The 27,313-nt window shown below is 42.6% G+C and overlaps 1 protein-coding gene across 2 annotated transcripts in view; it reads right to left on the reverse strand.

Annotated features, from left to right (window-relative positions):
• lpar1 (lysophosphatidic acid receptor 1) overlaps positions 1 to 26,464 on the reverse strand; it is a 29,296-nt gene extending 2,832 nt beyond the window's left edge. Inside the window, exons 1-3 of one of the 2 annotated variants that reach the window (XM_018755628.2) lie at positions 15,614 to 15,683; positions 15,301 to 15,394; positions 7,037 to 7,788 (exon numbers count right to left, since the gene is read on the reverse strand). In XM_018755628.2, the coding sequence (XP_018611144.1) occupies positions 7,037 to 7,788; positions 15,301 to 15,394; positions 15,614 to 15,641 (874 nt within the window). In that variant the 5' untranslated portion in view covers positions 15,642 to 15,683. Of the gene's footprint in view, positions 1 to 7,036; positions 7,789 to 15,300; positions 15,395 to 15,613; positions 15,684 to 26,297 lie in introns of those variants that run through there. The other variant, XM_018755637.2, reaches the window with a different exon arrangement.
• Positions 26,465 to 27,313: the final 849 nt, after the last annotated feature.

The raw sequence follows: 27,313 nt of genomic DNA on the forward strand, positions 1-27,313 counted from the left end.
TCACGCAAACGCACCCGTGCGCATACTCACAAAGCAACATGCACGCAACATGCCAAAAAGTGTGCCTATGCATGCCAAGCATTTGACAATCTAAAGCCAAACAGACCGCCGAAGTAGAAATGAGTTTGCCGTTCATTCGATCACTTGGGTGTTGGAGCACATCCCACTACGGTACGCAGACGAGCAGGTGGGTCTCTGAAACACTGACAGATTGTCCGCTCTTCGACACAACTTTTTTTCAAAGTTTAAATAGGATTAATAACCGCATCAATGGATATGGATAATACATGCCAGCAAAGAATTGGAGGGAAACACAGACAACCATCAAATGATGGTGCAGTTTGGTCGTTCTGTCAGCAGCTCATGAAACCTTGTGGCGAATCTTCCCTCCCTTAAGCAGCCTGTCTTGTGTATAATTCAATTTTTTCTAATTTTGGTATAGTTCTGCATTTGTTTTGCACAAACAATCTTTGTAGTTATGTCTATCAGCAAATTTTTTAAGTTCATAGTTCCATGAACACGTACAATTCATTTATCATTTTTCGAGTACTTTGTGTTTGTGTAAATCTTAGCTTTTATGAATTGCTACGACCTTGGTCCAAAGGTCCATGGACTTCTTTCTCTCTCTCCCTCTTTCTCTTGAAGACCTGTGGGGGTTCTTGCTATTCCATGTTCCAAACAAACTTGCTCCAGTAAAATTACCCAGCTGTATAAATGGGCAAATAATTTTAAGTATCTTAACATTGTAAGCTGCTTTGGAGAAAAGCATCAGATTAAGGAAAAATTAAACTCTATTTTGCTGCAAGAGACCTTGTTCTTACCAACTGTAGTGAAAATGATGGGAAGGCTTTGTAAAGTGCATGTAAAAACCTCAGATATATATTATAAATAGTTCTTTATGAATAAGTGTAGATAAGCAACAGCCAGAAGGGTGAGTGCCATTTTTTGGTAGTCGTCTTCTATTTTTATTAATTCAGGAGGTAGGTTCAACTGGTGGACTGTTTGCTTGACTTGACACAGACACACACACATTTTCAGAACCGCTTGTCCCATATGGGGTCGCGGGGAACTGGAGCCAACCCGGTAACACAGGGCATAAGGCCGGAGGGGGAGGGGACACACCCAGGACGGGACGCCAGTCCGTCGCAAGGCACCCCAAGCAGGACTTGAACCCCAGACCCACCGGAGAGCAGGATTGTGGTCCAATCCACTGTGCCACTGTGCCACTGCACCACCGCACCCCCCTGACTTGATACAGTAGAGAGATATCCATAAGGGCAGGGTTCAAGTTTGCTTGTTGTGTTAGCACGGCTCACCCTAGAGAGATGGATTATGGATTATCTATGTTCAATAAAGCAGACCATCTTCTTGTAATATGAATGAAGTGTTGAGCTTCTGTCTGCTAGTAGCCAGCGTCAACAACCCTGTGCTGCAGCCCAATCCTAGACTGGGCTGTAGAAGCATATAGATGTATGTCTTTACTATGTATATAGTTATATTCTCAAAACAATGTCATTAAGCCTATTTGAAATGCCTGAAGTTAGATATTTTCATTTGCATCACACATATTTGGTTGTGTCCTTTCTTCCTTTAATTTTAATTTGAACACACACACACATTGATGGAAAAAGCTCATCCCAAGCAGAGTCGCAGCAAGCCAGAGCCTAGCCTAGCAATGCAGGGTGCAGGGCTGGCAGGAGAGGGGACACACCCAGGACGGGACACCAGTCTACCGCAGGGTACCCCAAGCGGGACTCGAACCCCAGAGGCATCAGAGAGTGGAACCCAGCCAAGTCCGCTGTGCCACTGTATCCCCCGTTAATTTGAATGCAAGTTTTATAATTTAATTTAAGATTTTTGTGAAATATACATTTCTAACTTTCCATGACTCTACATAGTTCAAGGTATTAATCTGAGCAAGGGTAATAGTGTGGGTGTTCTGTGGTACAGCATTACCCTAACAAATGAACAGCTGAGGGTACTTGTACTTGTTATCCTGGGGTCACGCTGGGATTTTCTAAAATGGTGATTCGTACTGACTGTACCATCCATACATATTTTTCAAGAAAAAGAGTTGCCGTGACATCAGAAAAAGAATTTAGTTAATGTTTTACAGATAAGCATGATCTAAAATGAGTACACATTTAGAAATGTTTCGCAAGATATGTTAAACTGAGGACACGATCAGGCCTCGAAGCTTAAGCCGGATTCACAGCCAAACATTTGTGGGTTTTATCATAAATTATAAACCCAGAGCTGATGGCAAGTTTCTGTGGTCAAACCCTACATCCCTGTCAAGGGTTCATATGCTAAGCAGATGTATAATTTACAATTACACTGCGGGCTAAACTTTAGGTTCAATCCCATGTTGTGATAGTATAAAAAAAAAAAAACTTGTTTCCTATTCCTCGTCTTAATCTATTTCCCACATGTATTCAGAATCAAGACTTCAACAAAGTAGCACAAGCACATGCAACACTATGACCAGTCATTGCGTGTTGCTATTTCCTAGCAGCTGAAACATAAGTCCTTTTGCAGTTTTGAGCACATGACACTGTACGGTGGCAGAATTACCTCAAAATATGTCTGAAATATTCAGTCTTCGTATGTTGTCACAGATGGGGTTGAAAAAAGCTTTAAGATTTTTTAAAGTTTTTCCCCATTATTTCCTTATGGAACAACCAGTCTTTAACATGACAAATCATGCAATTCTGTAAAAATTAGAACACACCGGTACAGTGTTATGAGTTATCAGAAATTTTTATCAAATCGGTTACATTTACATTTATTCATTTAGCAGACACTTTTCTCCAAAGCGACATACATCCCATAGAAAAGTTACAGTACCTTGTGCTTGAAATACAACTCATACACCTCTCAATATTTAAAGATCAAATGTGAAGATTATTGTTGAATAAAGGGCAATTAGAAAATAAACATGGTTCATAAATTATATACTATCTGCACATACACACACTGTACATACAGGACCTAGTAAATGTAAGGCCATGCTTTTACACACTTAAAAAAGCTATTCTGAACATATCTAGCTGTGTAAAGAGCAAAATGGTAAACTGTGTGTCGCTTTAAAATCACTGTGTCTGCTACGGTAATAACAACAGTACTCCAGCAGACCAGCTGCCACTTTGTTCAGAACCAATCCAAGATGTTACTGGCAGGCTAATGACAAGCATGAAGCCTTTTAAGAGCTGAAAGACTGGGCCATTTCATTTCATATGAGGCAGGAAGGGCGCTCAGTAGTCTTTTCCAAGTCCAAACTGCTAAACTACTGTATATGAACTGGCAGCATCTACAGGTGTTGCTTTGAAAGGATGCAACCTTCGTATTTCCAGAGCCAAAACGTATTACTTCCTTCAAGCTTTCCATACACACCAAATGCGTTGAACACTGTGTGCAAGAATTGCAAACCAAACTCAGCCTAAATGATCAAGCACTTATACAGCTGTGCAGCAACAGCAGTAGCATTAGTTGTAAAAGTAATAGTATATTTTCTGATGGATAATCTGTGTCTGTTTTTCGTAAATAAAATTGGTCCTATAATTTAAAGACCATGTTTCCATATACAAGGGCTTCACAGAATGAGGGTGTCAAGAACGTTTTTTAACCTACATCTGTTTTTCATTGAAAGGAAAACTGACAACTCATTAAAGCATCCTTGCTATGATTGAAGCGCAGAGTGGGGCTGATTGTAGAGCTCCTCCTAGGCGTGAATGAAAATTCTTGATCGTGTTCGTCAGACCCATAGGAGATCTCCATTGGTGAGATACCATAAGTCGATGCCCGTCTCACTCGCACCAGAACACGGCTCCAAAAGCAAATGGACTAAACTGCGTTGTTTCCGGCAGATTTGCTAGGGTTAATCTGCGAAATTACACTGTGACAAAGCCCTCGCTGAGAGAAATGCGGATGGCGGAGATGGCAAGACAGACGGTATGTGTGCCGCAGAACTCGGCCACCTGTGGAACAGCTTAGCAAATGCCTAGCGTGTTTCCGTGCTTACACGGGGCTCCACTTCTTGGCCCAAGGAGAGCCATTTGTTCTGATTCGCTTTATACACATTGTCTTTGAATTTGCTCTGTTGGACGAGTGAAACTTTTATTGCGGAAGATGACGCATGCATGGGTGTTCGGTGAGACTGTATGAAGTAACCAAAAGTCAGTTGCCTCTCTTCCTTCATATTCAACCGCTGAATTCTTTGGTCAAGAATGTGAATTCAGCAAAACCGACTTTATGAAGCAAACCTTGAAAAGGTCAATTCGGTTTAAACTTTTCACATTTAATTTAAAAAAAAAAGAAAAACCTAAAATGCAATTCAAACCCATACAGCAGAAGATGAAGTTGATTAATTTTTACACCTTATAAAAAAGACTAATAATGCCAAGGGTGATGCTGCAAACGCTGATTTCAAAGCATGAGGTATAGGGTAAGAAGACTTTGTTATTTTCCAGCCACGATAAAAGTTCCCCAGAGTAATAAGGAATGACTTATTTTACAGCGTCCCAAGAAGCTGGAGTCACTTGTCCAGCTGTTAAACAGATGTTCGGTGTCCCGGAGAGCTGCTTCCCCTTGGGTTTTGAACCACTGCACTCTAGCACAGGCAGTGAGCATTGTGTGCAATTTTACAGAACACACACTCCTTATTTACAACACCAGAAATGAACAGTGGCATAATATCTGATGGGTACTGGTAATATGCTGGACTTATCTGTGTATTAATTTAAGGGGTGAAAGATCCAGCATTGCATATACATTGCAGCGCTACATGGGTATGCAAAGCCATTTAAAGTTTTTTTTTTCTGTAAGTAAAACTCTAGCAATGATTAAAAATTACGATATAAAAAAACAAAAATCTGAATATCTGGGATCAGAATGTCCTGAGTACTGACTGGTAAAGCCAGATTGAAATCTGTTTACACGCCCCCAGATTCACCACAAAAACAATAGTCTCATGTTGTCCTTTTGGTTTGTTAATCTCACGACTATTGTTAAATTCTTCCAAGCAATAAAACGCCAAAAGGACTGCAGAGCATCAGAAACAAGTTCCAGCTGCTCTTTGGAGGGTGGAGGTCATGTTACATCACTGCTGGAAGTTTTTAAAGCTGCAGATGAACACATGGATATCAAAGTAACAGTCACCGACTCTCTGAACATCCCATTTGAACACTTGAAATATTCTTTTTATTCAGTTGGTATGTAGCATCCTGCATTTAGAGGTGAGATGTACATCCCAGTTACATACGGATTCCGTTAACAATTAGAAATTAACACTGAATTTGGAATTTCTGAGATGTACATGGCTGCCACACAAGGGTACGATCACACCGGTTTCACATGCTACAAACATCTGCATGTGGTGTAGAACTTCTAGGTGTATACTGTATAGTGTCCAGGTTTGATGCACTGACATTGGGGACATATTTAGTGGCCAGCATACTGTGGCCATATGCGGAGGGTGGCGGGAACAGGCACAAGGCAGCAATAGCACCTTAAAAGAGTAAAACATAACCTGCAATGCAAAGGGGATAAAAACAGCAGTGAAACTGTCCAAAAAAAAAAAAAAATCAGAACTGTATTTAATAAACATAGCAAATGGCACAAAGCTATTCCTTTCCCTGCTTTCTCTTCACTCCTCCCCCAGAATGTTCTCTCAGGCTCTTGGTGGTACTAAAGAGCTGTCCGTCAAGATCAGCCCCGCCCTGTGCAATGGCTCAACCTCCAGCCTGCTCACCGTATCTCAGAACACTCTTCAAGAACATACGCTTGGCACAGGGGCAAAGGGAACGAAAAGAAACAAAGGGTTGTTCATGTTTACTTGACACTTCTCAGGTTTAGTAAGACAGTTCAGCAAAAGGATAGTTTTGTTTTAACTGAGTATCATGTTCAAAGCCAACACGTACTTTGGATATTTATCAGGGGAACGGCATGGGCATCATATTTTTCAGGGGATGGGCTTGTTGGAGAGTCTCTGAAGCACTCTCATATTCCTTTGTCAGCTGCCGCTTAATGCTTGTAGGCGTTTCACTTATACATACTTAATTGAAAGCAACTGTGTGCGCTTTTCAAAATGGGCATTTAATGTTTGTCCAGGCCTGCTGAGGTTATAATCTAATTCATATCAACCTGATGTTACAGCACTGCACTGCGATGAGAAGTCCCATTACATCATCAAAGTCCAAGTTCCACAAAAACCCCTATCGACAGAACTACAGCTAATGTTCAAATACGGGAAACACCAGCTCACCTTTTTCTGGTGATTTCTGGTATGACTGATCTTGTCATTTCAAATCCAGTAACCCCAAGCCTCTCCTAATTCCATAGGGATGTTTAAAGAGTGAGGAACACTCATGTCGTGCTAGGCAAGCACTGGGACCAACAACAAAAGTGCAGTGACTCCCGCTGAAGTCAGCCAGTCCATGCCTTCAACAACTGCATTGTTTGCCCTAGCAACGCATGCCCGGTCTTGAACGTGACCCTATCTGGGAGCCTCGTTCAGCCTGCTCCACGCTGGGGCTCTGTGCCAAACAGTTGGCGACATCCGAACTTTCTTTAACGGCTTCATAGAGGACATTCCGTATCAAATCAATCACCGGGCGGAAATCATTCCTCGTCTTCAGCCTCGAATTTTCCAACAATGTTTATATCTGGAAGAGCATCATACGTAAAATGCATATAAAGGGCCAGTGAAACCTGGAGTCTTTACATATTTGTAGGCATGAAAACAGCTCCTTGTTTGAATTTATCTAACAGATCATGCTCTAACAACATTTCTGTGGAAATTTCGATGAAAAAATTTAAATTGGATCTGTACCAAAGAATTAAAGTAAACATGGTGGACAACATTTTAAAATGTAATTCAGCACAGGCATTTATCCGCTAAGTGGTCGCGGGGGACAAAAATCATTTTATGCAAATGGGAACATTTACATCTTAGCTGAACAAACAAAATAAAAGTCTATTACTAGAAAAAGAATTAAGCACTACTTCGAAATGCCTTCCAAAGCAGCAAGACACTCACCTAGAACAATGACAACGGTTTTCAGCAGGCTCATCATGGTGTCGCGGTTCCGTCGTGGTCCAGAGCTGTGCCGGGACATCCTCATGGTCCGCTGTCTCACGTACACAAATATGTGGGCGTAGAGTACCACCATGACCACAAACGTGACCAGGTTGAAGACTGCCCAGAAGACCAGGTAGGAGTTGCTGTAGAGAGGTGCCATGCTGGAGCAGGTGGTAATGTCGCAAATACAGTTCCAGCCCACACTAGGGATGGCGCCCATGACAATAGACATGGTCCAGATAATGACAATAACCACCACCACTCGGCGGTTGCTCATGCGTGTGTGCAGCTGCATACGGAAGACCGTGATGTGCCGCTCAATGGCGATAGCCAGCAGGTTGGCAACTGAGGCTGTCAGGCTGGTGTCAATCAGTCCCTGTCGTAATAGCCAGGTGCTCACGGTCAGCATCCGTGTGTTAGGACCTGTGTTAAACATCAGGTAGAAATATGCCAGGCCAGCAAAAAAGTCTGCCGCTGCCAGGTTGGCCATGAGATAGTAAATGGGAAAGTGGAACCGGCGGTTCACGTAGATGGCAACCATGACCAGCAGGTTGGCCAACATGATGAAGATGCAGACTGTGATGCCGAGCCCCATCACTAGCTTGCTGACCGCGTTCCATTCGCTGGCCAGGTACTTTCCACTGTTGTTGTAGAAAAAGGCAATTGTTTCATTGTAGAAGCACTGTCCTTCCATTGCTGTTGCCTGCAGCCTGGAGAGGGAACAAAGGATTGGTTACAGCAGGTTCAGCTCATGGTCCCGGAGGCATGATTAAAACCTGGAGGTTTTTGTTCCGGCCAGGAAGTGATTAACCTGATTCAACCGACTCTCGACTGAACACATGGGTCTCCCTTTCTGAGCTCATATGACGAAGAGTTGGAAAACATGCCGAAACCAACCCCGGACTTCGAAGTTGATGAGCCTTTTGTAACACTAGTTTAAGTTCTCGTGGACTGCATGTATGTTGATTTTTACCCTGATTTGCCGGGCTCTCATAATTATTGTCATTACTGCTGATGTCTATGAATTTCTACATTTTTTTGCACTGAAATGAAAAAAATGTCAAAATGGTTGCGCTAATTGAGTGTCTAAAGGAAACGATTGTCCCTTCCAGGAAATGTGTAAGCAAAACCACGGATAACCTTTCCTGTCCTCATAAACTCAGTTCACAGTTACTGGGGCTGCTGCACCCTGCTGAGAAAACAGGAACAGCCCCCCATTTACAATGTGGCCTTGTGGCTGTTCATATAGCTTCCCTCCATGGGATGACATGTGGAGATCAGCAAATACAGTGATGGGGATCAAGGACAGCAGTCAAGTACTGGGATTTCAAAGGTTGTGGAAAAGTTTCAGGATCAAGTGAGGGCAGAAGCTCTTGTACTACTTGAGTCTGATCTGGATTGGTTAAAATGTTCTGCTTTATAAACAAGTACAGCTGTATCATTTGAAAGCTGCACCAAACAAAAGACACAACTAAACAGTACAAAATTGCCCCTCCCGGTGAAGTACTAAAACAGCGTAAAGTTGAAGGGATTTTCTTCCTGCAGTGCAAATGTACGAAATTCTCATATTGTAGCAATGAAAGTCCCACATTTCCATTCCAGCCTTCTTTATTGGTGTTGCTGCCTTCAAAGGAGGGTGTTGGGGGCGGGGGGCACCGCCAAGCTGACTGAGCACATAAACAAACCAGGAAGCTGGAACGCCAGAGTCAGGGCCCCAGACCCTCCCAGCACGTTGTCAGTCACATCTCTGCTGGGTTTCATTTGAATTGGCTGGTTCGTACCCATCCAAAACAGCCAGGACAGGAAGTGGGCCTCTTGGCTGAGAGTTATCCAACCCTTATTGTTTACTTGCTACAAGGATCCAGAGCCATGCACACTTCACTCTCCCTGCAAGAATTCAACACTGTTGTTTGTGTGCGTGTATCAACGACATAAAAACAAATATTTATAAACATGCTGACAGTAAATATTTGATATTTAATAAATGAATCTGTGAAGAAAAAAAAAAAATCTCTTTCTTCGAAACCAGCTGCCTCAAGGAAAATGCACAACGCAAGCAGATCACAACTGGATCCCACATAATTAATCATGACGAACAATTAAGGAGCAACTATAAACATGTGATAGCTAAAGACGTTTGACACATTCGAAAAAAAATATCTTACGTAGTACATCCATAACTAGCTGAGCGACATCAAAGCAAAATGTTCAGGGTTTTAAATTGTTAGGTTTACATATTAGCAGCTCATATATTTGACCTCGTGACTGAATGTGCATGCCCAGAGTCTGTGAGTTTGTAGACCACACCCAAGCATGGCGCTTCCAGCATGGGTTTGATTTATGAGGCCTGTTTTCTTTTGTGAGCCACATGGGACTTAGCAAGAGCGAAGAAGGGGCTGCAGGCGTTATAATGGTTAAGCAGCCCGACTGCAGATTGAAAGACTGCTGGGCTAAAGTCACAGAAGAACTGCATTTGCACCCAGGAGAGAAGAAGACAGCTTAGTGACACTTCAGCAAAAATACTCAGGTATCGTTGTTGCATACAGTTAATTAAAGCAATCACACACACACATTTTCAGAACCGCTTGTCCCATACGGGGTCACGGGGAACCGGAGCCTACCTGGCAACACAGGGCGTAAGGCTGGAGGGGGAGGGGACACACCAAGGACGGGACGCCAGTCCATCGCAAGGCACCCCAAGCGGGACTTGAACCCCAGACCCACTGGAGAGGAGGACTGTGGCCCAACCCACTGCGCCACCGCACCCCCATTAAAGCAATCATTTGAACTGAATTATAATAATGAGAACAATTAATGACAAGTGGTCCCTGGTGCTGGAATGTTCAATATGGCGGAGGAGTCAGGGGAAGGGAATGGTTGACGGATTTCAGAAACGGGTCCTCTGTGGAGCAGGGAAACGACACAAGCTGCGTGCCCAGTCATGGCAACTCTCGGTAGTATCAAACAAGTGTACGAGGCCAGACACGGGAAGGAATGGTGAGATTGTAATGGAATGTGGGACTGGGTTTTTCTACTTGACAGCTGCTTTCAAGGGTCACGGATGTTGCTTCCACATGCCTAGCCACAGGCGAGCTTCCGTTCATTAGCGCACATGCTAGTCCACCACTGAACATACATTAAGGCGAAACCGCACTGTTGTTCCCGACCAGATGACTTTTGCTACCATTTGGACAAATCTGCCTAATGCTGTTGCCGCTCATGCTGGAAGGGCCACACTCTTTCCCAGCATGGGCGAACCAAGGCAAATGCGACTGCAGATTTTTTTTTGCAAAACCCAAACCATAATGATGATTCTGACAGAAAAATTTTTTGTCACCTTAGAATTTTGTTCGTATGTAATTTCCATAAGTTTTTTCCTGCTCACTAAAAGGCAAACAGCTCAAATATACAACAAAAACAAACAAAAAAAAAATCCACTTTGAATATCTAAGATTCTGGAACTTAATCGTCGTCGTAGAAATCCGTAAAACAACGAATGGCACAAAGAAAGGTGCAACAAGGCTTTCCCATTGGCCACAGTGTGTGACTGTACCTCACAATGGAAGCCTTCTTCTGTGCAGGAAATTCACACAAAGCGTACATGATGAAAACGTTGACTGTTGGGGGGACCTTCAGGCAAGATTTCACAGGCAGAGGCCGTCATTGCGCCGATGGGCTGGGAGGGCTCTGAGCTCTCCATATAGGAACGGGTGCACAAAAGCTGTGTCTGTGCATTTAAAATGTCTGCAGGCCAACTTCCCGTCCACTGAATCTCTTGTCACAAGAAGCCATTTTAGTGTCATGTTGACAAGACCACCCTGGTGCAACCGCAGCGTTAGCATTACAGCATCGGCCTACATGGGCAACCCACGAGGGGAGTTCTCTTCCCAGGTCCAAGAAAAACTGAGGGCTGCAACCATAGTCATCCACCCGGGTCAGAAACATTTCTATAGTGAGAAGCATTCAAAGCACCCGAAGGTGCCGTTTAGCATCCTTGTGATGGCGGCGCAACTCAGAAAAGCAATAGTAAGGAAGACAGACATGCTCCCTCTTAAGAGATAGCACTAAAAGCTCTACATTGTGAAACTAACATTCATGGAGAAAAAAAACCCAAAAAACACTGTCTGAATGCAAAACAGTGCTTTTGCAAAACAAAGTTTCATCGTAAACAAGTGTTTAAGGCCATGGTGTTAATTAAAATTCTTCAGAGCAGCTGAGCACAGCATTAGCAGGTCCACTGTTAAGCTTCAGTGGAGTAACGGGTCTAAAGAAAAAGCCAAAATGAGAAGTGTGCCAGGAATGCTGTCTTTATCACTAATGAACAAACTTCTCAAGTGAACATTACTCAATAAGTAAACAAAAGGACGTCCACTCTAGACAAAGGACATCAATCAGTACTGAGACAAGAGCACGGCAAATATTACACAGGCTGTCTGAAGCTGCTTATCCCAAGTTGGGTTGGGGTGAACCAGAGGCTAACCCGGCAACAGAGGGCGCAAGGCTGGAGGGGACACACCCTGGATGGGACGCCACTCCACCGCAAGGCAGCCCAAGTGGGACTCCAATCCCAGACACACCACACAGCAGGACCCAGCCAAACCCGCTGCACCACCGCACCCCCCCATGTGGGGCAGTCATATTTAAACTAATCTTTTTCATATACTGTTGCTGGAGTGTGTTAAGGGAGGAGGGAATGTACTGTCCATAACCTTGAAAAGTCACCCTGCTGAGGGAGAAGTCACACCAGAGATCCAACAATACCTCTTAACCGTGCAGGGCTCCCTGATCTCCATGTTGGCTGGTGACAAAAGCTGCTGTGTCATTTTAAGCTAAAAATTACATACACTCTCCTTCCATCCACGCATCATCTGTAACTGTTAACAAAATCTATGGCTGAAGCGGTCCAGGGCTGTTCATGGGAACTAGATGGAATATAGGAGGTACACCCTGGAAGGACCACTAGTCCATTGTAAAGCAATCACTCTCACTCACACACACACAAACATAGGCGCACTATAGGCAATTTAATGCAAATGTTTATATAAAAACAGATATGTATTATTAGGAATGTGATCAGGACTTGTCGAAATTCAGATAAAGTTTATGCAGTTACTCGTGTGATGAACATTGGTTCATATGGTGGAAAGTAACTTAAGTGTGCTTAAGAATCATGTGTCTGCATCTGAGTCTCTCTTTCTACTAATGTAATGCACACATTGTGTTTTCTATGAGAGGTACACTCACCGGCCACTTTATTAGATACACCTCTTCAACTGCTCGTTAACGCAAATATCTAATCAGCCAATCACATGGCAGCATTTCAATGCATTTAGGGATGTAGACATGGTCAAGACAATCTGCTGAAATTAAAACTGAGCATCAGAATGGGGAAGAAAGGTGATTTAAGTGACTTTGAACATGGTATGGTTGTTGGTGCCAGACGGGCTGGTCTGAGTATTTCAGAAACTGCTGATCTACTGGGATTTTCACGCTGGTTTACAGAGAATGGTCAGAAAAAGAGGAAATATCCCGTGAGCAGCAGTTCTGTGGGCAAAAATACCTTGTTGATGCCAGAGGTCAGAGGAGAATGTCCAGACTGGTTCGAGCTGATAGAAAAAGGCAACAATAACTCAAATAACCACTTGTTACAACCGAGGTATGCAGAAGAGCATCTCTGAATGCACAACATGTCGAACCTTGAAGCAGATGGGCTACGGCAGCAGAAGACCACACCGACTGCCACTCCTGTTTGCTAAGAACAGGAAACTGAGGCTACAATTCACACGGGCTCACCAAAATTGGACAACAGAAGACTGGAAAAACGTTGCCTGGTCTGATGAGTCTTGATTTCTGCTGCAACATTCATTTACATTTAGATTTACATTTATTCATTTCGCAGACGCTTTTGTCCAAAGCAATGTACATCTCAGATGGTGGGGTCAGAATTTGGCGTAAACAGCATGAAAGCATGGATCCATCCTGTCTTTTATCAATGGTTCAGGCTGGTGGTGGTGGTGTAATGGTGTGGGGGTATTTTCTTGGCACACTTTGGGCCCCTTAGTACCAATTGAGCATCGTTTAAACACCACAGCCTACCTGAGTATTGTTGCTGACCATGTCCATCCCTTTATGACCACAGTGTACCCATCTTCTGATGGCTACTTCCAGCAGGATAACGCGCCATGTCACAAAGCTCAAAGATTGGTTTCTTGAACATGACAATGAGTACAATATACTCAAATGGCCTCCACAGTCACCAGATCTCAATCCAATAGAGCACTTTTGGGATGTGGTGGAACAGGAGATTTACATCATGGATGTGCAGCCGACAAATCTACAGCACCTGCGTGATGCTATCATGTCAATATGGACCAAAATCTCTGAGGAATGTTTCCAGTACCTTGTTGAATCTATGCCACAAAGAATTAAGGCAGTTGTCAAGGCAAAAGGGGGTCCAACCTGGTACTAGCAAGGTGTACCTAATAAAGTGGCTGGTGAGTGTACATCGCTTTAGAAAAAAGCGTCTGTTAAATGAATGAATGTAAATGTATGTAAATTTAGAGCCACCAATTCACCTGAAACATGTTTTTGGACTGTGGAATGAAACTGAAGTGTCCTGTGTAAACCCATACAAGCACAGGGAGAACATGCGAACGCCTCATAGATAAAGCCAGTCAAAAAAAATGTCCACAGAGCCCAGGAGCCGTGGGACACTAAGCGCTACCTTCCACCATGTTGCCCCATGCAAACATTACAGAAAACTGAATTCAGCAAATAGCTGGGTATTTTCAAAAGCTTTACATTTAAAGAAAAAGTCAGATGCATATACAGTTCAAATAGCAAATCTCACATTAGTACTTCTGCCAATGTAATTATGCATTTTAAGAAAGAATCCCTCACACACATCCTGACTTTTGTTAGCTTTGCTAAATATAACTTTTTCCTTTGCTGGCTGTCAAATACACACACATTTTGCATGGGAGAGTTGAATTGAGCAGTTGAGACTAGACATAAAGGAGCTGTTTTGTGAAGGTAGGATTATCTGAAATAGGAGCAGACTGACAACCCTCACAAATATAAAATTCTGGGAAAGATAAGTGAAGGGGAACTGAGGGAAAGGAAAACAACACATTTCTGTACGCTGCATGGCCTGCAAGAAGCTCTGAATACACAGACCCCTCTCAAACTCACTCGTTTCTCATTCGCAGGTATTGTGCATCATAAAATATGTTTCTCTCCTGGCTTTTCCCACAACGGTGTCCAGATTGTAAAAGATGCCGTGGAGATGGTTTTTGCCATCTCTGTGGAAGAGATGCTCATCTTTTCATTTTTTGACCTTTACAAGTCTTCTGTCTGCGTTGGGACATCCTCATCCAGAAGAGTGAAAATTTTTCACATTTTCAATTTACACCCACAAATTTTTTTTTTACAAGAGCAATTCGCCATGTTTCACCAGCACTGTATATTTTCTATTGTGTAATATTACTGAAAATAAATTATAAATCTCATTCATTATCCGTAACCCGCACACTGACACTCATTCCTTCTGCTGGACTGCGGGAGGAAAGCAAAGAACCCCCAGGAAACCCATCTGAACCATGAGGAGAACATGCAACCTCCACGTGGAATGAGATGGATTTGGACCCGTGTTCATACACAGAGCTGGGAGGAACCGATGCTACCCGCTGTGCCGCTGCACTGCTCAAACCCTAACATTTCAGGGGACTTAGGAATTCAAATAAAGTACTGCATTTAGACCTCTCCTTAGTGTTTACTTGACCCGGCACTTTTCTTCAGTAATCAGGTGCCTCAACATAAGAAATACACTCCGGAAAAATGTTACTGCTTGTACATTTCACATACAGATTTGTTTGAAAGATGCTTTTCTCCAAAGCGACGCTCATATTATAAAACTAGAAAAAAGTGTATTACACCAACACACAGGGAGATCTGGATGCAAATACATGATACTTAAAGAAAAATAACTTAATCTCATACCCCCGTATACGAAATCATGACTTTTTCACTACTTGATGTTTTCAACAGGGCCAATGCCATGTGTTTTGTGAGCGCAGGAGGAAGGTCTCGGCCACTGCAGTGAATCAAGAAACTTTATGGTAATGTCAGCATGAGCTCTTGATACATTCCGCATTGCTAGAACAACTGGTACATTCTATTCAGCAGCTCCCTTCAAACCCGCAAGAGGGGTGCGCTTTGCATACGTCCGTGTCGGCGCTCCTCTCTGGCTGGCCAGCAGCGTAACATAATGAAGCCATTGTTCTGTCCCCATCTTGTCAAAAAGGCAATGGAGCCAGCCTTCAGCGCAGAAAGGAAAAAAAAAAAAGAAATGTTCACATTCACACACATTCCTTTCAAAGCAGCACGACCAAACCAAAAACTGCCATCAACATGTATACAATTTTAGGCTCTGATTAGACTAAAATTTTTTTATCTAGTAGCACTTAACTAGGAAGATTTCTCACGGTCCATGGCATTAAAGTTTTCTTTTAATATGATGAACAAAAGCTCACTCACCTATGATAACCCTTAATAAGACGTGCATTACCGGACTCTAAACCAAAAATGAAACGTGCCGCAATCTTCCGTAGAATAAAATGTGGACTGAGGAAAAAAAAAAAAAAAAAAGTGGCAGGACTAAGGCTAAGGCTATTTATGTAAATAACCCTAATAAAATCTAAATTAAAAGTAATGCAATACCCCAGAACAGTGAACTCATTCAAATCTGTTTGAGTGGAACAGTGAGCGTTGCGGAGGCTTAAAAGTTACAGTAGTAAAGGGGCCTGTACTTTACACCCTTCCCCCCATCACCACACACCACCCGGACTCTAAACGATACATGAGCTCTAAGTATAAGGGCTATCGCAACAAGGACCACATGGAGGGAATAGTAGCTCAGAATGGAGGCTGCCTGACACTCGTAGTACTGTACTCCATTCCAGATGTGTTAGATCGCACTGCAGCTTGGGTGAGGCTTTAAGCTGTTACACTCATTTTGAACACCTTTTCATTCAGTTATCACGCTAAATATTTATTCAGTTAGACATAGAACACAGCAGGTATTTATTTGCCTAGCAGACCATCTAATCCAGAATAACATGTACAGTTTACCGTCCCCGTTTTACATGTGGATATTTTTACCTGAAACCCGGGCGGCACGGTGGCACAGCAAGTAGCGCTGCTGTCTCACAGCGCACGGGTGGTGCGAAAGGATGTCCGTTTGATTCCCGCTCGGTCTGTGCTCTGGTTTCCTCCCACAGTCCAAAAACATGCTGTTCGGCTAGACTGGTGACTCTAAGTGACCCATAGGGTGCAAGTGACACAAAGATGGATGGGTGAGTAACTCATTGTTAGTAGTGTGTATAGCACTGTAAATCACCTTGAGTGAATAAGGTGTGGGCTACATAGTGTTCGCTGGAAGTCGCTTTGGAGGAAAGCGCCTGCTAAATGAAGTAACGTAAACATATCAAAGGAAGGATCCTACTGGGGCTCACACCATCCACCAGTCTTCTCCTGAACTACTGCGATATCGGCTCCCCTGCATGGCCACAAGGTACCAATAAAAAGTAAATGATGAGATTGCGAAGCCCTGCTGTGCATTTGTCATCTTTCCTGTGTCTTCCACACTCTTGAGTCAAATGAAGCTCAAAGCCTAGATGTGTGATCAACAGGGTGATGAAGCCAAGACTAGGGTGGGGGCATGGAAGACATGCATTATAGAAACGTCAGCATTACTAACCCAGTGGTCACTATTTTCTGTCCCTGTGACTGACCTCATCTAACCTTAAGATTTATTTTTATATGTATTTTTATAATTGTACGTAAATGTCTTTGTATCTCAGAAAAAAAAATGTAGGAAGATGATCACAATTCGTCTGTTCTGAGTTGTATGCAGCTACGCGTGTGATGAACATTGGTGCATATGGTGGAAAGAAAGAAACTACTTAAGAATCACACGTCTGCAACTATGTCTCTTTCTCCTAAGATAATGCACAAATTGTATTTCTCTGAGATGTACGTCACTTTGGAAAGAAACGCATTTGTGAAATGAATAAATGTAAATGTATATTCCTTTTTATAGCCATGCTTTACGCAAATTTAACCCTTTATTGACATGGGACACTAAAGAAATGCAGTCAAAGTATATCGCTCATTGACACAATATCACAATGCAACATAAGGCCCCTTCCAATGATCTAAACCTCATACTTTAGTACTCTGTTGACCAACTACTACAGTAGCGGCATCACCCTACTCTTAATGTGTGCCAGAGCCTGTGCACCAGCATTGCATGAATAATGCTTCCAAAGGCAGTCGGGCCCACCCTCAGTCTTCAGATGTCCTTTCACCTTTGACCCTCCTGGGACAGGACACAGACTGCGAGGAAAAAACACCCAGGTTGCGTTGCTGCTATTGAGAACCAGATGCACCAAAGGCGCAGCCCACATGCTCTCGATAAATCGAGGGCCCCACATTTCTCTAACATGTGGCCCAGCCATGGCACCCGGGGTTCTGGTCTCGACACAGGGGCTCACTTTTAAAAAAAAAAAAAAAACATCAGGAGTCTTTGAAGAGCAGCCAGAGGTGTCCTAAGGGGTAGTGGTTACACGCACTGCTGAAGAAATAAAAATGTTGGTGAAGCGCTGGGATCAACGGCGAGATTTAAACATTAAAGCAAATGTATCGTCAATGACAGGGTGTATTTTTTAAAGGCAAAATTTCCGAATTTTGTATTGTCAAAGTCAAATGATGTGAATATCACGTTGTTTGAACAGCACAAAAAACATGCTCGAAAGACAGATGTAGGGGTTGAAGACAAACTCAAACTTAACAATTTGGCAAAAAGAAAAAAGCACAACCAAAAACGATTGAAGTCAAAAAGCTGTAAAAAATCATTCTTACCTGGATAATTGGTGCCCATGCAATTTTAATTCATTTGTTCAAAAATCAATAATTAAAGGAGATTTTTTAAAAACTGAATTTTAGCACGTACATAACAACCTTTCAGTTTGAGTAACGCTTACAGTATATCACCATGCCCCGTCCTGGGTGTCCCCTCCCCCTCCGGCCTTACGCCCTGCGTTACTGGGTTGGCTCCGGTTCCCCGCGACCCGTATGGGACAAGCGGTTCTGAAAATGTGTGTGTGTGTGTGTGTATATCACCATGATTGCTAAGTTTTTAATTACTAAATAGCATGCCTTTTGAGGCCCATGCAAGACAAGCCACAGAATCATTGACTCTTAAGAATGCAGTCACACATGAGCATTTTGAAACACACACACACACACACACACATTTTCAGAACCGCTTGTCCCATACGGGGTCACGGGGAACCGGAGCCTACCCGGTAACACAGGGCGTAAGGCCGGAGGGGGAGGGGACACACCCAGGACGGGACGCCAGTCCATCACAAGGCACCCCAAGCGGGACTCGAACCCCAGACCCACCGGAGAGCAGGACTGCGGTCCAACCCACTGCGCCCATTTTGAAACATGTATCCCAAATACACATTTTTTTTTTTTTTTTGTGGACAAAAGGCTTCTAAAGGTTTTAAATCACCTCACAGTGAAACATTTCCTACCAGAGTGCATTTCAGAATACAGTCAACGATATCTTTGCGTTAACAACGAACAGGTGAATGCACCGTTACACCCCAGCCAAACACTCAGGGACATCTGGCTTGTCTAGTAAGCATCCTAAAGTGAATGTCTCTTACTGAAAGAGAGAGGTTTCCATGCTCAAGTGGCTTATTTAAAACAAAAAATTATTTTAGGAAAACATTTTCTAGCCAGTTCCTGCAAATTCTTGCACTTTTAAATGGACCCAGAACCACAAAGAACTCAACAAAGTGCTCTATGAAAGACGTTAAAACCAAAATACGCAGTACAATGGAGCTACATTCTTATGCTTCTTGATCTTTTCCATCTTTAAACAGAGAATGGTATTTAATTGTTTGCAAATTGAGACCATTTAAGTGTTTACAATAGTATTATATTGCTTATTTGATGCTGAACTCCTCTGGCACTTGAAGAAGTTTCCCTTGCAAATTTTTTTTTAAAACTAAGCGTGCTATCAGTGCAAATTTCACATTCTTTCTTAATCTTCCGTAATAAAGTCTTCGTTCCACTTTCATTCTGTAATTAACACTGAATGTATTCTTCTATAGTATTCCCCGTTTGGCTGCTCTACTTATAAATGATTTCCAATAGCTTTGACTTTTCTAATCCACCCAGAGAAATGCTAAGGAAAAACATGACAGAACAGAAAATTTGTCTCAAGCCAAATCTGAACATCACTGTAACTCAAGTCACATCAGAATATAGGCCTATATATAAAAAGGCAGGCATATACACATAATTTTTTGATTATTTTAATTTAAAAATACATAAAGAAAAAAAAAGGTGCTAATGACCAGCAATATTTTTGCTCTGTAAAAGAAATTTAAAAACTGGATTTATACCACTGCCCATCTGACTTCTTTCTGCTCATTTGTCCCTAGTATCCCCCCGGTAACAACCATGTATTCTGGGAGACGGGAAAGAGAAGCCCTTTTGCACCACAGGCCCTGATGCGACTCAAACTGTGGTTTCAGAGTCTTGCACACGCGGCACTCTCAACCAAGGGCCTCGTGCTTGGGGGCAAGCGTGCTGCTCCCTTTTTTCCACCGTGCTCTCCGTCCAAATCACAAAAAGCCAAGTCAATGGCCGGTTACGTAACCAGTAGAGTAACTGTTTCAACAGAATTACCTCTGCGGTTTGCCATGAAGCTGTTTTTGTGGTTCAAATAAAATATGCCTTCTTCGATAGGGTTTGCAAACATTTAGATATTAAGGAAGCATATGAATTGTGTTTATATAGAATAGAGAAGCACAAGAGAAGTACAATTTGTTTTGGGTAAAGACCATCATCACTGCCAGACCGGAATCGATGGCTAAATTTGATCTGTTAATCATGACACATGCAGTCTAGCCCTCAGAGAAGCGATTCAGAAACCCTGCTAAAATAAAAATGAGTTTCTGGATTCTTATTATTCATTTAAAATTTATTGAAATGCAAGGGCAGACAGAATTATTCTTACTTACTTATTAAACTAACCAAATCGGCCTGGTGCGCCTGGCCACAGTTTTAATTTATAAGTCCGGTTCAGCCCAAAACACACCCTTTTTTCTCCAGTCAGTTTAAAGATCATTTGAAAATCAATTCCTCACATGAACATTCCTCACACTCTCACATCCAGAAAGTAATATAAATTACGAAAGCTCAAAGTAACGGACACATTTAGAGCTTCGACTGTAAGCTCAATTTCCCTCAGTGGGGGAGGGGCTGACCCTATGCAATAAAGATAAGAATCATAATATTAAAGGCCCTTAAAACCAATGATGCTATAAAAGGTGTGATGTACAGTTGTGACAACCCTAGAATGGGCAATAAAAAGCAGCAGCCTCAGTACTGACCCTGTCACCAATGCGCCATGTGTTTCTGAACCTGGTCAGAGGTTCTGGCCCTGGGAAATGAGCCCCACCCACTCAGTGGAAAGTCCTGATTTGTTCTCAATGCATTTTACACGTATTATTTTAAAGAGGCCAAAAAAAAAAACGGGTACAGTACATTGAATGGTAGTTTTCATTGTGGTAGCGAGGAGTTCAAAATTTTCTCGGATACTCAGATTATGGTAAAGGATTGTTTTTAATTGCGGTTTGTTTTGATGTTAAATAACTTGGTGGCTGACATATAAGCAGAGCTGCGATGTCCACAGGTTCAGTGAATGTATACAGTGCTTTTGTAGGATTACTTTACAGATCTTGGTCCTTGCGAAGTGTAGTCTAGCAATTAAACCTTAACAGATAACTGTTCTGTCTAACTTCTGCTCTTTAACTGTATTACATAAACATAATGGTTGGCAAATATGTCTTAATGGAGAAATCCTGCAGAATTTCGAAAACAAGACATCACCATTTCCCCCCCCCCCCCCACAGGTCTTGCGGCTTTGTGTTGTAACAAACATAAAATGAGTTCTTGTTTATTAACAACGACTACTATTAGTCATGCACATTATGAAGGAAGAGATGTTGTATCCACTTTGTTTGTACTGCACATTACATTCATTTGTGACCAGCAGTGTTCTCTCCCTGCTGCCAAAATTAAATAAATCTGCACATGTACTAAGGCTGTCAGACATAATAAATGATAGTTTGTCATCAGGTCATTACCCCTCAGCATGCAGACAGAAAGAGTAAAGAATGATGTCATTTAAAAGCCCTCAGACTCCAAACATATTTGATTTGCATCTCAAAATTGAGTGTCTACCGTTCCACTTTTTCACACTCTCTTTTTACAAAGAACACTTGTCCAAATATTTTATTCTCCCTGCATAGTATTTATGTAAAGGAGCTGAGAGACTTCATTTTTCTTGCAGAAAAAAAAAAAAAATTAAAAGAAAGTATTTCTTCAAACATGTTTTCAGTCTTGGGGGGGGGTGGATCACTAAAGGGCATTTAAAACAAAAATTCATACAAGTGGCTTCAAGAGTTTCACACGTGCATTGACTGAGGAACTGAAAGTCTGCAGAGGTCTCACGACTTCCATAAAGACAGGCGAAGAGGGTCCTGGTTCAGGATTCTAGAACAGACACAAGAGTATGGGTACAAGTCCAAATAATATCTACCAACTGAGTTTGAAACAAACAGTGTAGTAAGATGTGTTTCTGTACCCAACAGCTATGCTTAATTCATCCAGCAAACAGTTAACAAATGGTTAACAAAGCTCTGCATAGTTTCTCATATTTTCCTACAGCCTGTATTTTTGGGAGGTCCTTCCTGAAATAGATGTTTTTTTTCCCCCCAATAATTTGTAAATCATGATCCACTGGCCTCTCTCTGTGTCATTTGGACAAGTTTATACAGGTGCATAACTTTACCATCAAATTTGGTGATGAAAACGCTCAAAATTTAACCTAGCAAGGCACCACATATAGTTTCTCCATGTTGATCAGATACAAAAGACAAAACCAGACAGCAGCTCAAAACCACAAAAGGGTACTTCCAGTGGTACTTCACTTGCTAGTGGTGTATTTAACTTCTCAACATTCTCCCAAAAAAGGAAAGACTGGAGAAATAGAAGCAGGAGCCTTGCTGGGACTGAAACACACCCCCCAGGAGGTGACAGGACACACCTTGATTTTTGTTACAACAATTCTGGCAAATGTGCACATTTGTCAGATGGTGTGTAATCATCCAAGACATCTCCAGAGAGACACAAGTGCTGCGTTCCGAAATAAACCCAAAACGAAGATGTCGCTCCTTTACACTGTTGTTTGCTTATTCAGAGCCTAAGACCATTGACAGAATCCAGTTTCCTGGCAAAGGAAATGCTCACTTTGCCAGGGGCATCATGGAATTATCTATTGAGCCACACGCTTGAAGACGTACAGGGAAGAACAATCAATTTCCACTTTTTGAATAACTTAAGAACTTGGCGCCACCTAATTAATGACACACACACACACTTTCAGAACCGCTTGTCCCATACGGGGTCACAGGAAACCGGAGCCTACCCGGTAACACAGGGCGTAAGGCCGGAGGGGGAGAGGACACACCCAGGATGGGACGCCAGTCCATCGCAAGGCACCCCAAGCAGGACTTGAACCCCAGACCCACCAGAGAGCAGGACTGCGGTCCAACCCACTGCGCCACCGCACCCCTCTCTAATTAATGACACTGAACCACATATTAATACTAGAGTAAAATGTAAAACCCACCACTGTCCATGCATTTAGCAGGCAATGTAACTATAGCCCAAGATGAAAGAACGACTAGAGTCCACACGGTAAAAACAAAGTGATCACTTTACTGGTGCTCTGAATATGGCACACGGCTGAGAGTAAAACTGTTTTGTTGCTATCGGTCAACTGATTTCACCTTAGAAAGAGTTTAAATCTTAAAATTGGAGTAAAGACGACCGATAGTGATACTGACCATTTTATGGTATGAAAAAATTCTCAAGAGGATTAAGGTGTAAGAGTTACATCATGATAGATGACATTGCTAGAGTGTTGCCATAAAAGTCTGAACATGACTTATGAACATGACTCACTGAGTTTTAAAGAATTCAAATTTATTTTTCTTGGAATTAATGTTTATGGACCTTGATCGTTCTTCCCTCTGTGGTTATCTTCATTTGGTGTCACATGGCACACTCTTGACATCTCTCTATACTGTATGCCTTTCTGTAAACAAATACGTTCAGCCAAAACTTTATTATTTGGCTGTATCTTGGAAAAAAGACTAAAATCTTGAATTTCCTGTCCACCAGCCAGTGCCTTCACCATACTGTCTTTGTGCATCTGTGACTAAAAAAAGTGTTTCAGCACTTGAGTCCACTATTCAGAATAAAGTTTGCAAAGCTTGGGTTCTGAAAGTTACTTCTTCAGGAAGAAGGTGCTTTCCAAGGTGGTCAGCAAAGACTGAACTGAAAAAAAAGATAACATAATAAACAAATGAAACACCCCTCATCCCACAAAAAAGGTCATATAAGCATTAAAAAAGTAGTAGTGGTGCTACTTTGAACCTACAGCTCCCTTCTTATGATCAACCATCTCAACTAACTTACTAGATGCCTTTCTCCAAAGCAACTCCCAACAAACTCTATGTAGTGTTGTCAGCCCACACACCTTATTCACCATGGTGACTTACACTGCTAGTTACACTACTTATACTGGGTCACTCATCCATACATCAGTGGAACACACTCTCTCTGTCACTCACACACTACGTGGGAACCTGAACAGCATGTCTTTAGACTGCAGGAAGGAACCCACACAGACATAGGGAGAACATGCAAACTCCACACAGACTGACTAGGGGTCAAACGTAGGTCCTCTCGCACCACCCAGGTGCTACGAGACAGCATCACTACTTGCTGTGCCACCATGCCATCCATCTACATGCCATTTTTCTCCAGCCTCAGTAACAGCACTGATGGGCTTCCTTGCTTTGACAGCCTCTGATACCCAACACACTACAGGTTCTTTAGAGCAATGATAATTCAATTAAACCACTGCTGACAAATAACTATGCTACTTCTCTTTCTTCTGAATATTTTTCTGACAACACAGAATTTTAGCAGCTTTCCATAACACTGTTTTAAAATGAATCACCCAGACTTGAACTTGAGTGACTTTGTGTGAATGATGCAGTGAACTCATTTGAATTCAGTGTCAGAAGTCATGAAACTTAAGGACCAAAGCACAAAAAACATTAATTCACACATTTTTGGAGCAAATGTACATGTGAATGGTGCTTCACCAGCAAAATAAATTGGAGGATGGGCAAATTTCTTCCTTGTGCTTGGCTGGACCACCCACTGGCCAAATTAAAGAGAAGCTCTGAGTTAAATCTATAATTTTACATTACATTGCATGATAGGCACAAAAAAGACACGTCCTCGATGATTTCACCCTAATTCTTGTCTTCTGAGGTACATCCTTGCCTTAATCCCTATAAATTATATGATTATGAATATAATTCCACATATGCATTTTCACCAATGGTCAAAGTGCTCATTTCTTCACATAAAAGGACATGAGATATTAATTTTCTCTCTGTTGAGAAAGAATACAGCTGTTGCAATGAAAACAGCATTTGCCATACAGACTGGAGAAAAATCCAGAGAATGCACGGTTTGGGGACAAAAAAAACCAACAGTTTGTCTGACACATCAACAGAAAAAAAACAGGCACAGTAATTCTGCATATAACTTTATCTAGTAGCTTTCTGAAGGGTACAGAACATGATAACATTCACCTTTGCCCATGAATTTCTTATTTTCCTGTCCTTGGTCTTGAACTAAAATAAGGTGTTCGTGTGAATGAATATCATAGTTTGCATGGAACATAACCCTGATCAGGAACTGAAAAGCTCACCCTTCCTGAAAAGAAGAGGCCACCTCGGCCACAAAAAAACATATAAAAGCCCCCCAACTCACAGATCTGAAATAAGTCTTGACTCATAATGCTTCACGCCCACTTGTAAAAGAAAAAGGAACGAAGCCTTTAATAAAGACTTTTTAAACCTAAACTATATTAAAGGGGCTGTTCCGAGAGGAGTAATAAGGCAAAGGATTTTAAAGAAAACCAGTGTGTGACCAGCAACAGATCATAGAGGACCTACAGGGAGCTGGATCTCGTCGTTCATCATGGACGAGCGGTTGTTGACGATGGATGGATGGATGGATGGATGGATGGATGATGATTTGGCTAAAGTCCCAATAGTAGTATTGATGAAATGTCTTGATCTTGCAGGTATCAAACCATTCCCATAGATGGGGAGCCATAACAACTTGTCAGACATTGGTTGAGGGACCAAATGTATTAGCATGACAACCCAAAAAAGCTGAATGAAAATTCACCTCGGTATTATTATGACTATATAATATATGACTGAAATATTTTTTTTTTTGCCTATAAAACACAGCGGATTAATTAATGACTCGCGGAGCGCTAACAACAAAGTGGACGTGGTTAAGGCATCGTCCCGAGGAGAGGCAAGGCGCGCTCCTTGGACAGGGGCCAAGTGAGCGGGAGCGCTCCCGTTTAACGGTGCACTACCGGCTTTTTGGTATAAACACTGACACTTTATGATCTGAAAGTCCGCAATCAATAAGTACAACACACGCGTTTACGCAGTATTATCAGGTGATAAGGACGGTAAGCCAGGTGTGTATCAGAAAAAGAAAATACACATTGGGTCAAAAACGCAGTCGCCAAAAGTAGAAACTGATTAATAACATGTATGTGTACAGATTATTTACACCATGAGCCACTCCTACCTTCTGACCTATTAAAAAGTCCTCAACGTTTCGTGTGCTTAACCGCCCCGCGTCAGCTCCGCACAGAGCGGGTCGATGATACATTTAAAACGCAACTCTCCTCTCATCGTCCGCCGCCCTTTTCGCACCTTGAACCCGGGCGCGCGCACCTCTGCACGCGAGCGCGGCAGCGAGCGGCTCCACGTGCCGATCGCGTCGCACGCGAGCTTCTCCGCGTTACACGCTGGCAGCGACGGAGCCCGCGCTGCGCGCACAGGTGCGCGGTAAACGCAGTGCGCAGTGTTTCGCGTCCGTATTAACGGTGTATTTTTTTTTTTTTTTTCAATTTAATTTGTTTCGGTAGTGATTGGGATGCGGAAAAGCATGTCATACTTACAGTAGAGTTTCCACACCAAAATCGTATCTCCCCCAAACTTCGGTAAAAGTCCAGAAGAACAGAGTTGAAAATGGGGGAAAGAGCCGAACTCCAGGGAACGCGCGGCGTGTCACAGTGTGGAAAGTGCACGTTCTTCCCAGCGTGGACAGTGCAGGATTGACAAAGTCATCTTATTCCCTTGGAGGACGGATAGCGGAATGCAGAGCGTCGGAGGAGAGGATCCCAGCTGGGGTGTACCTCCTTCTCCACTCCACCCCCTCTCTTTCTCTCTCTCTCTCTCTCTCTCTCTCTCTCTCTCTCTCACACACACACACACACACACACACACAAACGAATAGAGAGAGAGAGAGAGAGAGAGAGAGAGAGAGGTGGGGTGTGCAAGTGACGACACACACACACACACACACTTTGTGTTTGTCCTCGCTGCGGTGTGTAATTGGAAGCATATTTGTTACAACACGCTTTTAAGTAAAAAGCAGCTCAAAACGGGAGGTTATGACTTTATTTCCCTCAAAATAAAAGATTCGTGTTATACTGGGAATTTTGGGTCGGAGGTGGCTGCATACTGTACTTTCAGGGGCAGACGAAGCGCGAGAAGACACAACCGAACACATTAGGCTTCCGAGGAACACGAAACGCGGCCCGACTGAAACCGCGTTTTTATTCCGGCACTTTGCGTACGCGGTCACCTTGACGACGGGGCGCCTATTCTGAGAAGGAGCGCGCTTTGTCACCATGCGTCATGTTCACAATGGTCACGCTTGCGGTTCTTTGTCGTTTTAATTTATTTGCATTTCGAAGAATTCTGCCGAGTGCCTAACACGAGTTCATGTGGTATGAGCGCTCTTGTCCGAGTCCCGTCCATGAGAAGCAATAAATAATGATCGAACACCGTTTAAAAAAAAAAAAAACACCAGTGACTGAAAACATGCATTGAATACCAGTGACTGAGCACCAGTGAAAAAAACACCAGCGACTGAAAACTAGTGAAAAAACATCAGTGACTAAACTCCAGT

The sequence above is a fragment of the Scleropages formosus genome, chromosome 6 (assembly GCF_900964775.1).
Source record: "Scleropages formosus chromosome 6, fSclFor1.1, whole genome shotgun sequence".
In the NCBI taxonomy this organism is placed as follows: domain Eukaryota; kingdom Metazoa; phylum Chordata; class Actinopteri; order Osteoglossiformes; family Osteoglossidae; genus Scleropages; species Scleropages formosus.